We start from the raw sequence: 12,532 nt of genomic DNA, 5'->3' as shown, positions 1-12,532 counted from the left end.
TCCGTTCCCCTGCTTTACACCTGCTCCCTCGCCCGCTGGTTTCCTTTTGAAAATGTAGCCATAAACCTCGAGGAACACAGCAAAAGACACAACAGCGTGATATTTTGGCATGCTAACGGTAATGGTGGAACTCGGGAGTCCAAGGTCTCAACAGTGGAGAGTTAAAAAGTAGATATTGCTCCTGTCAATCACTCTCCCCCCCCACTTCCCCCCGCCATGATTGGTTACTCTGGAGAGGCAGCTATCCTCGGAACGCAAACGCTGCTCATTTGAATAGATGGGCAAGGTCTCTATGGTAACAGGGCTGTGATGGAGCGGCGTTGGTTGCGTGTCGTGATCAGGAGATGTTCCTCCCACAGACCCTTGTGAGAAAAACACCCACGTTCGCACTCTTTTTCACACACACGCGCGCACGCGCACACACACATCATGCACTCGGCTCATTTGGATCAGCTCAGCCTGGCTGTCTCATCTTCCCTCAGTCACCTGGACGAAAAGCATGATCTGAAAGGGAGGCACGCAGAAGGGGACGTAGAGCTTCTAATCGGCCCCATGTTCTCGCCTCATGCAACAGCTCTCTGTGTGAAAGGCCGATGCTGTAGATGGTAGTTATCCATTTGGACTAATGAGCACTTGTGTAATCGTGGCCTGTGAGAGACAGGCCATTGTTCTCAAGGGGAAAGTTATGGCTATTGTCTCTGTGTGTGTGTGTGTGTGTGCGCGTGTGTGTGTATGTGCACCCCAAGCTGGCGTAATGAGAACAAACAAGCCCACTAATTGCCCCTGCTTAGGAGAGTGCAGGCTGCTCATTTGTCCTGGCAGATCCTCACCTCTGCAACACCCCCCCCCCCCCCCCTGTCACTGTGGATCTCATGCCTCCATCACACATACACACACGCACACAAGCAGGTTGCCCTCGGTGGCCCCTCAATCCTGGGCTTGTTAAATGTGCTTGCACTGATGTGTGGTCAGCTCCTCTCACTCCCTCCTGTCTCTCTGCCTCCTCAATGCAGCATTAGGAAGATCCAGAGGTATTGTATAGACTTCTGTCCCTCCCTCCCGATCCCTCTCTCCTTGTCTCTTCTCAAGTCTGTACAGCGAACTCACATCTGAGTCATCTGGGTGTGTGTGTGTATTCCCAGTATGGGCGTGCGTGTGATGGACACCAACTGGGTGTCCCGTAAGGGCTCGTCCACGCTGGTGCGGAAGACGTCGTCCACCCCTCCAGGCTTGCAGGGCCCGGGCTCGGCTGACAACCTCATCCCTGAGCAGTCTGGAGAGCTGGCCACCTCGCCCTCCCCCACCCCTCCGCCCGGGGACAGGGCTGGGTAAGTCACCGCCAGAGGGAGCCGACCCCTCCCCCTTCCTCCTTGTCACTCCTTCCTTCCCCCGTCATCGTCGTCATTATCGCCATCATCATCCTCATCGACGGCGGGTGACTTTGACCCTGGCTTAGGGTCAGTTGATGCCGTCTCACTTTCCGCTTTTTTTTTTCTACCGTGTGGTTTGGTTTGTTGCACTCTCTCCCTCTCGTTCCTCCCCTGACATCTCTCTCTGACATGGCCCTTCGTTGTCACCTTTCACTCTGTCCCTCTCACCCCAGCCTTGTTTCTATTGTTTAGTCACTCGAAGGTCATTTCTAAAGGGGGAGTTTTCAATCGCTTTCGTTTTGAGAGGGGAACTGTATTATGTTTTATTAGTCAACAATGGAATTTTGGAATCTCTGAGAGCTTTTTTTAATGGCACTTAACTTCATACCAATTCCCTTTGAGCATGTTGACATCCAATGTTGCATATTATAAGAAATATCCCATGACTGTGCTGTGGCTTTTCTGCTTTGGCTGTACGGCCTTTCTCTTTCTGTTTACACCAACCCACTTTTTGACCATTTAAGTATTGATAGTTCAATCCGGATTGACACACCAAAATAATCACCTCATCGTGGCTCCGCCTGTGTTGCAAAAAAGTGTTTGAGCGAACGCTTCTGGCTTGACTGGCTTCTTCTCCTGTCCTGTGGCTCTTTCAGCCAATGAAAGGGTTTTGTATCTGTTTCACACTGACCTGGGCTGACAGAGGCAACTGTAACCAAACCAAACTCTGGATGACGTAGTAGTATCCTACGTAGTAAAGGGGTTAAGGGAGGTTTCTTGCTTAGTCACGTTGTTAGCTCTGGCCCTGCTATAGGCCTGGCTGATGGACGGCTCATGACAGCTCCATGCAGTGTGCAGACACAAGCTGAACACAGAGGGAGTGAACTTAAGTGTGTGTTGTGTTGTTCCTTTGGGAATCTGGATGGTTTTCCTTTGTTCCGCTCTTTTGTGCTTGTTTTTTTTTTTCTTCCCCTCACAAAGCTGATTGTGCGCTAAGCTTGCTAGCCACTGCCCGCCCTTTCCGCAACAACAACAAAATTGCTTCTCTTTTATTTATTTTTTATTTTTTTGCTCGGGATAGGCAAACTAACAATCTCACACCACAGTAATCCTAGAAAGGTTTTCCCACTATCGCACCAAGCCGTCTCCCTGTTCAATTACCAACTAGAGCTATTTCTTTTTTTGTGCTGTTTATTCTTTTAATATCTACAGCTCAGACGACGTCTCGCCCAATCGGCCGGACTCCTCTCATGTCTACCCTCCCCCGGGGGAGGACCGGCCGCCCCCTCCCTACCCCACCTCCTCGTGCCACCCCGCTCCTCACCACTTCTACCCTAAGCCCCCGCCCTGCGCTCGTCCTGTGGCCCCGGGTCCAGAGTCCCAGCCCCCCGGCTCCCCCCCTCCCCCCCTGCGCTGGTCCGGCTTCACCCCCCCGCTCCCGCCTCCCTCCTCCTCCTCCTCCTCCTCTTCCTCCTCGCTCGACATCAACTCCAACCCCAAGCCCAGCTGCCTGCACTTCCCCAAGCACGGCCCGCCCGGCGACGTGTCGCATGCCCCCCCGCCCGACCCCACCGCTTCTCCCCTCTACATCAAAACCCCCCTGGTGCTGACGCGCCACGACCTGTCCCTTGGCAACCCCCCTAGCCTCCCCTCGTCCGCGCCCCCGCCGTGGGCGGCCTGTCCCTGTGCCCGAGAGAGAGGACCCAGACTGACTAGGTAACTACAACACACCGCCATGAGGGCCGGCGCGGATGCAGCCGCCTCGCCACCGAGACCTGTCGGGCCCTTGCTCCCCTTTATCTGCGCTGGCTCCTGTTTTCTTTTGGCTGTTCTTTCAAGTCCTATGTCTCCGATTCTGTAACATTCGCGTTGCCGGGGGAGACCTCGGCAACCACGGCGGTTGCCTAGCAACTGAGGATGTTACTGGCTTTCAGAGTGCAGAGCCTGGGGTAGGGTAGACGAGAAACACATGACGAGCGCCACGTATGGTGGTTGACGAGCATCATTCATTTGTTTTTAAATTTTTGGTAGGATAGGTGGTATTGATTTCAGTGGACACAAGGCTTAAACTCAGAACTTAAGAGGATGGATATGAAATGCATAGAGTAGGAAACGTTTCTTGGTGAAGCCCTGGGAATGGATTCTAAATCCATGCTCTTCATCAGCCGTCTACGGAAGCTCGACTCCTACGGCTCAACGTGTGAGTCATACTTACACCATGTACTGTGTGGCCAAACACACCCACAAACACCTACACACATTCAGACATACTCTCATTTCCAAAGCTGCGCAGCCCCACAGCAGGGCCGTTTTTCAGCGACTGTCCGCCAGACTGCGCCTGTGGAGTTGTTGTCCAGTGTGTGGAGCATGGGTCTTCAGTGGCAGGGGTAAATGACAGGACAGGACAGCATGAGCCATTAGACCAATTGTGTGTCAGTGTTTCAGAACCAGCCTGCCTGATGACACCCTTCCCCCATCTCCCTCCATGGTCCCTCATCAAGACCCCCTTGTCCCCTGGAGCTTCCAGCTCTGGGCTTCCAGCTCTGGGCTTCCAGCTCTGGGCTTCCAGCTCTGGGCTTCTAGCTCTGGGCTTCCAGCTCTGGGCTTCCAGCTCTGGGCTTCTAGCTCTGGGCTTCCAGCTCTGGGATTCCAGCTCTGGGCTTCTAGCTCTGGGCTTCTAGCTCTGGGCTTCCAGCTCTGGGCTTCCAGCTCTGGGCTTCCAGCTCTGGGCTTCCAGCTCTGGGCTTCCAGCTCTGGGCTTCCAGCTCTGGGCACCCAAAGCCCTGGGGAGGAGCAGTGTAGGTAGATTGGAGGTTGCAGCCTGGAGCACTGCTGCAGCTGGACACACCACGGAGAGGGAGAAGCAGCTAGCGGTCAGACTGTATGAGTATGCAGCAGGTCCACTGTGGCCACGCAATGCCACGATGAGTGAAAAGTGTTTTGTTTTGAAAGTTACCCCTGCTGATTAGGATGATGACGAGGAGGATGACGATGATATTCAGTGAGGAAGATGATGGTGATGGTGGTGATAATAGTGATGATGATGATGATGATGATGATGATGATGATGATGATGATGATGATGATGATGATGATGATGATTGTGATGCCGATAGCGGTCCTAAAAACCTCTTTATATTTCAGTGCATGGCAGACCCAGTGCCGTGCGAGCAGTGACACGTGTTCTTCTCTTTCAGCACACTGAAAAGTAAAGAGCTCTCGCCTGTGATTGGTCACAAGGCTGTGCAGGTGGCAGGCCCGACGGTGCCCCCCGTGGGTGGGCAGCAAAGCTGCAGCCAGTCGCCCCACTCCACAGAGCACAGCCCACACACGATGCGCAAAGGTCAGTGGCCCGGTAGCTCAGTGTTCAGTACTTACAGTGACCAGAAATGAGCCATGTTAGTCTGTCGTGTGTATGAGAGTGGTGCTTCTGTGTCGTCTATCTGCAGGCTCTAAGAAGCTGGCTCCTGTACCGCCCAAGGTTCCCTACGGCCAGTCGTGTGGGATGTCAGACCAGTCCACAGGTCAGCCGTCGCCGGTCAGCCTGTCCCCTACTCCTCCCAGTACCCCCTCCCCGTACGGACTGGCCTGCCCCCCGGGGCAAGCGCTAGCGTCCTCCCCCGGGCAGACCCCCCTCTGTGGGGCCCCCCACTCCCTGTCCTCCCCGCCCTCTCTGACCGGGACGCTCACCAAGTCGCGGCCCGCCCCCAAGCCCAGGCAGAGACCTAGCCTGCCCCCTCCTCAGCCGCCCGGCGCCCCCCCGGGCCTCTCTGGGGCCCCGGGACCCCAGCCCCTGGAGCAGGGCCTCCTGGACGGACTGTCCCCCGGGGAGAGCATGTCCACAGGTAAACACCAGCCCGCGGCGACACCCCCCCCACAGGTGGCCCTGCAGAGGCCCTCTCTCAGACTGGCTGTGGCTCTGTCCAACGGGGACGCGGGACGAGTGTAGCTCTAGCTCGACACGCCTCTCTTTCCAATGTTTCCGTAGACAATGTCAAACGCGGTTCGCCCATGTATCGACAATCCGCTCTGTAAGAATGTCTCTCCGATGACCGGTCGCCCTTGCGGGCTCCAAAACGCCTGAGGACAAAACGTTGAAGCGAAAGCTCCAGGCGTGTTCATCGCTTGTGTTATGTGACGATGTTTCCGGGTAACGTCAGGAAACATCAGAGAAGCATAGCGTGTCCTGCTTGTATGACAGTGCCCCATTAGATGTCATCACGTGCTCTCTGTTTATCTGTGTTATTCAGTCTCTCATTGTGGCCCGAGGTAGGTAAGACGCACACGCGCTCCGGGACTCTCCTGTGTTTCTGAGGGGGTGCAGAGAAAGTTCCGGTTAAGCCAGACGTACCGTACACTAACCCCTGTCTGTGATGTGATAATATGAGGTGTTCTCTGTCAATACCAGTCCTTCTGTCACTCTTGTTATATTTATGACTCTCTTGTTCCCCCTGCTGCTATTGTGCACCTCGCAGCTGTGTGAGGCCAGGCATTCAGTGTGGGCTAAGTGTGAGGGGGACTTTTAGGGTAAGCGAGACCGCCAGTGCAACGCTTCATCTCACCGCCTGGCTCTGGTGCTGTGGCTGCCTCTGGGGTCTCCTGCAGCCTGCTTCAAACATGTGTACTTCTAGCCCTCTCTCTCTCTCTCTTAGTATCTCTCTCAACGTCTCTCTCTCACTCTTACTATCTGTATTGGCCTTACTCTTTCTTTCTCTCTTTCTCTGTCTCTCTTCCTTTTTTTCGATCTCCCTCTCTTTTTTTTCTCTCTCTTTTCTCTTCTCTCACACTCTCTCTCTCTCTCTCTCGCTCTCTCTCTCAATCCCTCTCTCTCTGTCTTCCTTTTGCTACTCCATGACTTCAGTTGACCGTAGTCTCTGCATGGTATTACTGTACATCAGCGTGCATGGCTTAAGGACTTCCCAGAGCGCCAACACACTGAGCTCACATTGCAGACGCCGACGCTTTCGAAAGGTGCTCCTCCATCGTTAACCCCCCCCCCGTCCCCCGTCCCTTCCCCCCACCCCACCCCCGTCCTAGCCCAATGCCAACAAACATCCACTCACTCCCCCTCCTCTTCTACCAGAGTGAGGGGGGGTGGGGGGGAGGGGTGGCACAGGTAACCCCGCCCCCTTTCAGGCCCATCGCTCTGCTCCCCCTGACGACACTTCGCCGCTCCATCCCATTCTTACACAGGGGTAGTCATCATTCTACACTTATTTGTGCTGTCCGCGTGCCGCCATTTTTCACGCAGACTCAATTGCAGAACGAGTATGTCCCCTACCCATGAGCTAGATACTCACTGTGCAGTGTCAACCTCACCTCAGTGTCCCGGTGCCATTTGTCACAGAGTTCCACGCACATCTTGTTGCCTCTGTGGTAAAGAATCCGGTCATTGTCGTAAACGTGTACTGTGTCATTGTGCAGTCAAGTCAAGCACCGTCGTTGAATTCAACCGAACCAAAAATGAAGTAACCGTTCGATGTTTCAGGCACTTCTCCAGAACTGTGACACACTTAAAGCCGTCTCGTGGTTCTCCGATAGAGATGTATTCTTAGTGACAACACATGACAACATCCCTGTGTAGAATGTGTCCGAGATAACCGCACTTAATCTGCTGCTTCCCTCAAACAGCAACATAACATCTGCCTGGCACCTTGGGTTCAAACTCAAACAACTGACTTTGATCTCTGCTCTCTTTCTTTCACATCACATCCATGTTCCTAAACACCCTATCTTCCTTCTCATGCTCATGATCACCACCACCGCCATTTCAATCACCCCCCCACCTCTACCTCCATGCTTACCATTAGATATCTTCAATTATGAAATCCCCTCCTTCAATGTCAATCTGGACAGCCTCATCGATGAGTTCAGCGGGGCCCCCTGCAGGAGGTCCCTGGCAGTGGCAGACACTCCAGAGGGGGAAACTGGGCCAGAGGAGGATGGCCAGAGCACCACCTTATGACCTATGACCCTCTGACATCCCAGCTCACCTGGCTGCCACCCCTGCAGCTGCCCATACTGTCACCCAGCGGTCTCCTCCGGGAACCACAGGTCCATGTCCGCAGGACATGAGGACGCCTCGTCAATGCCCCCCTGAAGTCAGGACTCCACCCTCCCTCACATCTGCTAAGGCTGCAAGGAAAACACATTGTTCAATATAGCTAATAGTACGTAAATGTGACTTCAGTACAAACGCACCAAAATGCCATAGAAGAGGAACAGTTGCCTTTGGAGGGAAGACTGGACATATAGAGGAATATTATGCCAAGTTAAGTATTTTCTTTTGCTTTGTTCTCTATTATGTTCTTTTGATGCTGCGTATTTTTTGGTGTAGTTGGTTTCCTTCTTTTTGTTCTTGTTTTATGCCTTATTAGGGAATGCAATCAAAGGACAATACACAGAAGGTTCTCAAACGATACGGCTGACCTGGAAGGGAAATTCATACAGCCTGACTGTCTTCTGGTTTAGAGAGAGTGGTCCATTTTTACAGGGTATCCTAGTCTTCTGCACACCGTGGAACTTGGGTCAGATGGGGGCATGCTTAATGATATGTATAACCCCTAGTCATTGCACTGAAACCTTCCACAGTACATCCACCCAGCTCTTCTGATCAGCCTCTCTCAAACATTCAGAGCTCACAGATGTCAGGTTACAAACAGTAAGCAAGAGGTCCATACAATTTGGCTAGTCATAGCTTGTCACTTTATTGTTTATTTGAACAGGGTTAAAAGGTCACGCACATATTTTCACCAGCACAGTATGAGAATGTCTTTCGAATAGGATGTAACATGTTAGTCCATTCATTTATACTGTATTGCAGCTATCTCTTTAGACAAAGATGCACAGCAAATTATGTCTTTAAGGCCAATGATTTAGCAATCTGATAAGAAATCCCTGAATTCAAGGTCCAGTGTGCATCTTAATAGAGGAGATTGTGACTAACATCTATGGTCCTGCCAGATAGACTATTCTTCGAGAAATGTTTGAATCTTTCCACCAGGTTCCACACTGACCATACTGCCTGCAGGTTCATAAGATTCTCTCTCCTGACCTTGTTCAAGTGCTTCATTCTCAGAAACCTCGGACTAGCTAGTGTAAATACAAAGATTGTACATATATTTATGTATATAAATCTGAGAAGGAACGCAAATGTAAAGGCAAATCTTAACGATACATAATATTAATATATGTGCTTATATTTATCATGTGTAGAAAATTATATGATAAAAGATGTGATGTTATTTTTGTCCTTGCACACAATTGTCAGTCTCACACTCAAGGTTTCACTGCTATAACGGACATTAAATATGCTGCAGCAATATGAAGGAAGAAAGGTTATTGTACTTCAATAAAGTTTTTCTAGTTACGTTTGGTGCGTTTTGAATTTAAGTCTTGAAGAGTTACTGACAAGAAAACTTTATCGACACAAACAGTTATGGTTGTGCTCAGAAAACCAAATGTTTGAAATGAAATTCCTCTGGGAGTTTGAAACAAACTGCATGTCCCTCTAGAGAGATCTTTGGAGATTGAGCCAAGCTTCAACAGCTGGTATAGTTGATATAGACTGTCTATTTTCTTCATTCTGCTGCAGAGAACAGATGCCGCTATGACATTTTTCTAAATGCACCCAAACTGTCAAAGGACTTTATCAAACAAATCAAAGTGCAATTAAGCTGTTTACTTTTTACCCTAAGTTCCAAATTCTAGTTAAATCTTCCTTACCCCTTCACACAAGAGCCATCATTTCTATTCCATAGCAATCACAAGGTTTCTCTTGTTTCTTTGTGTTTATTTCAGGGACATTCTAGAACAACCACTCTCCAAATAGTATATAGTATGCCTCAGTGTGTTAATGAAGATTTTGGTGATTGATTTGATGTTGATAACTGTGGTGATTATATGGAGACAATTGCAAGTGCCCTCAAAATGTTTGTTGATGTTTTTTAAGCTAATAGCAAATATTGTGTGTATTAGAGGTTTTTATTTTCTGTGCTTGATTCACACCTTTGTTTCGAAGGAAACAGGGGTGTCTTGGTGTGTTGATTGAATGTGACTCGCCCAAATATCAAACAAGGTAAACAGTATAGGAACCGTTGAGAACGCATGATGTTGATCATCCCAATATGGGAGTCAGCGCCCTCTACTGGCAATATGAATGAGTGCTCGTATAACTTATGAACATGGACAGGGCCAGTGTTGATATTGAGGAGTACAAATGCATTTGTGAATCGTAACTATATTCACTTTCACCCATAAGCATGCATTCATCAGCTGTTCAACATTTTTACTACAAGCTGCTGAGATAAACATGAAAGTGAATCTCTTTTTCCATAAGAATATGACGACATTCATTTCACTTGGAGGAAGTTCGGAACATGTTCACATGCACATTACGATGAATGATTCTTAAAAGACACATTCACTTTCAGCCATACTGACCCGAATCATATACACCCCCAGTTCTCAAAAATACACATCATAAAACCTTGTAATACAGAAACTTAAATATGTCAACTACAATTCCACACGCCCTACCAACAAGGCGGTGTAAGACAAAGCTCAATTTGTTTACATTTTGTTTGGGTGGGTTTGGAAATGTGACAATGTCATGCATGCACTTAGATAGACTTTTGATAATCCATGATTCGTGTTGATCACCTTCTTATTAGGGATAGTCATGAGCAATTCAAGGGAAACCTAATGCAATGCGTTACACAGTACGGTATGTAAAAAACGATGGACGCTGATGTGACTTTGGTCCTAAAGAGGGTGCAGACCATGCAGGCTGGATGTTGTCCCTGGATGTGCCAGCTCTCCTGCTTTCAGTGTACTGTACACCTGCAGCTTGGCAAACCACTCCCACCCCCTCCTCCTCTGCTTAGCATATCAAGTGGAACACAGTGTGTACTGTGAAGCCTACCGCAATCCTTATCAGAATGTCAGAAATAAATATATATATTAAACTCTACATTTTTTATAATCCCAACTGGTCCGTCTGTTCTTTGACTCGGTGTCGGGTGTCGCGATCTGCTGGAATGTGAGGACATTTCTGTCTCCGATGAGTCATGGTCAGGTTCTTTGGGAGGAACTGTGACACAAGGTTTGCCATGAATGCGGTGATACTGGTTTTGCTGCTATGGGAAGGGCTCTTTAGTCATCAATATCTGTCAACGTCAACGTTTGAGAGATAAAAGCACTATCTTTATACAGTGCACTGTATTAGTATGGTGATATACAGTAACATTACCCACTCCTTTTGAAACCCTTTTCATTTTGGGAATCTGTCTTTTAATTCACCTCGGGCTGTTTAGTTTCAAGTGGATTTTTATTTTTTCAAATGAAAATTAATTATGTAATGAGACCCTGCCCATCCACTCTTATCTACTGCCTGTGGGTTCTGTGTCCCAATTATGTCATTAACTTAAAATCACTTTTCACTTCAAATCACTGTGGTTCCCCTCCTTATCCCAACCCACTAGAGAACAAGAGGCATCTGAGCATGGACTGACAAGAGATACAACCAGCAGGACAGGAACTACCAAACACCTGTGACAGGAGGAAACTCTGAGCCATACCACACACCTCCCTGTTGTCAAGGGAAATGGGAAAACATCATTTCAGCCACTGCTGACTGTGAACTTTTTTGTTTGTGAAACAATATGTATTAAGCACTGACCCCATGATCTATCATGGATAGGCCTAGTAATTCTTAACTTTCTGATGTGCTATACAACAGCACAACTAACATTAAGTAATTGGCCTTAGTGTGCAATCTGCTGTAAGTCAATACCACTGGTTACCTGTGTATCTCCTTACAATAAACAATTTACCAGACCAGCTCATCTTTACCTGCTAGTCTTTCTCTAAAAGTCTGATGCATTAATTATTTGTCAAGACCAGACCACTTGGAAAGTCTCTCTCTCTGAAACTTTGGAAAGTGGCTAGCTACTCTAGAAACATTGTATCTAACAACAAAGAAACTAAATTAATTGCAGTGAAACCAGACACCAACCAAGTTATCTGTCTCCACCTGGCTGTCTGTTCTTATTCAGAGTGATCCAACCACCATATATCGAACCCACACGTTACAGTGCACTCACAAGGTTATATAAACACAGAGATCAGTGACATGTTTCAAAAAGCCACAGCTGACTTCAGATCACCATTTTTAATTTGTTATAAAAATAAAAATATACAAACATGAGCAAAATCAATGAAGTTTGTTACTTTGTTGCAATAACCATGCTGTGCTTGTTGTGTGTCTAGTGCAATTATTAAAGAATAAATATATCATGCCAGCCGGCCTTCTCAGTCGAATGTCCACAATAGTTTATGCCAGTAAAACCCAAGGAAGTGTCGCTGCTACCAATGCCAACAAGGTAAACAGCAGAAGCAGCACGACCAAACAACGCGAAGTTGTGCAAATTTTGAGTCGCCGCCGCTGCCTGCGGTTGGGTTGAACGGTCACTGTAACAACACTCAGCGCATCTTCCTCCTTCATTGGTCGACCTTGGGCACTAATGATGAAAATCTGAGAATCGATTTGGCTGGGTTTGATCAGTCTGTGTCTGTTTAACCTCTCCACAATTATTCTAAGACGTCCCACAATCCAGTTGAATCCATTTGGTGCAGTATTTCTTGAATCGCGTCGTGCGCTTTGGAACTGTAAGTTTCCAGTAGGTGCGAGGACTGGGACCTCCAGAGTCTGCCCCTCCTCTGCGTCCTTTTTTGTACCTTCTGAAGCCAGGACCTCCAATTTTTTGAGGAATGTTATGTGTCGGCATATGGGACATATAATCATATCCTTTATCATCCCGCCGTCCTTGTTGACGCTGACCAAGGTCTTGACCAAACAATCATGGCAAAAAACATGTCCGCAACTCAGGGTCCTCGCAAGGCCTGAAAGACACTCGTAGCACACTGGGCATTCGTGTGAGTCCTCCGGGGCATCGTCCCCCTCAAGTGCCTGCATATTCATCTTAAAGGAACTTAGTGAGCAGGAAATTTGAAAACGAGCACGTCAGACACTTCTTGACAATGCCGCACCAAAGACTTGTTCGTGTTGCCATACGTACGTTTTCACCACTGTCACCTGGACCTACCTGTATGGGTGGAGGCAAGAACGTGTTGAACAAGACAAAGCCTTTACTTACGTGAGT

The 12,532-nt window shown here is 48.7% G+C and overlaps 2 protein-coding genes across 2 annotated transcripts in view; one reads left to right on the top strand and one right to left on the bottom strand.

The window, feature by feature from the left end:
* Window positions 1-8,739, top strand: part of arhgap44a (Rho GTPase activating protein 44a) — a 26,102-nt gene extending 17,363 nt beyond the window's left edge. The window contains exons 17-21 of the mRNA XM_067232563.1: window positions 1,014-1,031; window positions 1,143-1,328; window positions 4,568-4,713; window positions 4,820-5,215; window positions 7,181-8,739. Of these exons, the coding sequence (XP_067088664.1) occupies window positions 1,014-1,031; window positions 1,143-1,328; window positions 4,568-4,713; window positions 4,820-5,215; window positions 7,181-7,335 (901 nt within the window). The 3' untranslated portion in view covers window positions 7,336-8,739. The remainder of the gene's footprint in view (window positions 1-1,013; window positions 1,032-1,142; window positions 1,329-4,567; window positions 4,714-4,819; window positions 5,216-7,180) is intronic.
* A 2,787-nt stretch (window positions 8,740-11,526) lies between these two features.
* Window positions 11,527-12,383, bottom strand: LOC136941016 (RING finger protein 222). Its single transcript, XM_067233386.1, has one exon. It carries the CDS (start codon window positions 12,349-12,351, stop codon window positions 11,704-11,706), a length of 648 nt encoding a protein of 215 aa, XP_067089487.1. The 5' UTR covers window positions 12,352-12,383; the 3' UTR covers window positions 11,527-11,703.
* Between the last annotated feature and the right edge of the window lie 149 nt (window positions 12,384-12,532).

This window comes from Osmerus mordax, chromosome 3 (genome assembly GCF_038355195.1).
Source record: "Osmerus mordax isolate fOsmMor3 chromosome 3, fOsmMor3.pri, whole genome shotgun sequence".
Lineage (NCBI taxonomy): Eukaryota > Metazoa > Chordata > Actinopteri > Osmeriformes > Osmeridae > Osmerus > Osmerus mordax.
Note: the sequence above shows the minus strand (reverse complement) of the source record. Positions and strands in the feature narration are given on the sequence as shown.

Excerpts from the sequence above, each read along its gene's own strand:
- LOC136941016 (XM_067233386.1), bottom strand. The coding sequence starts at position 12,351 with ATGAATATGCAGGCACTTGAGGGGGACGATGCCCCGGAGGACTCACAC.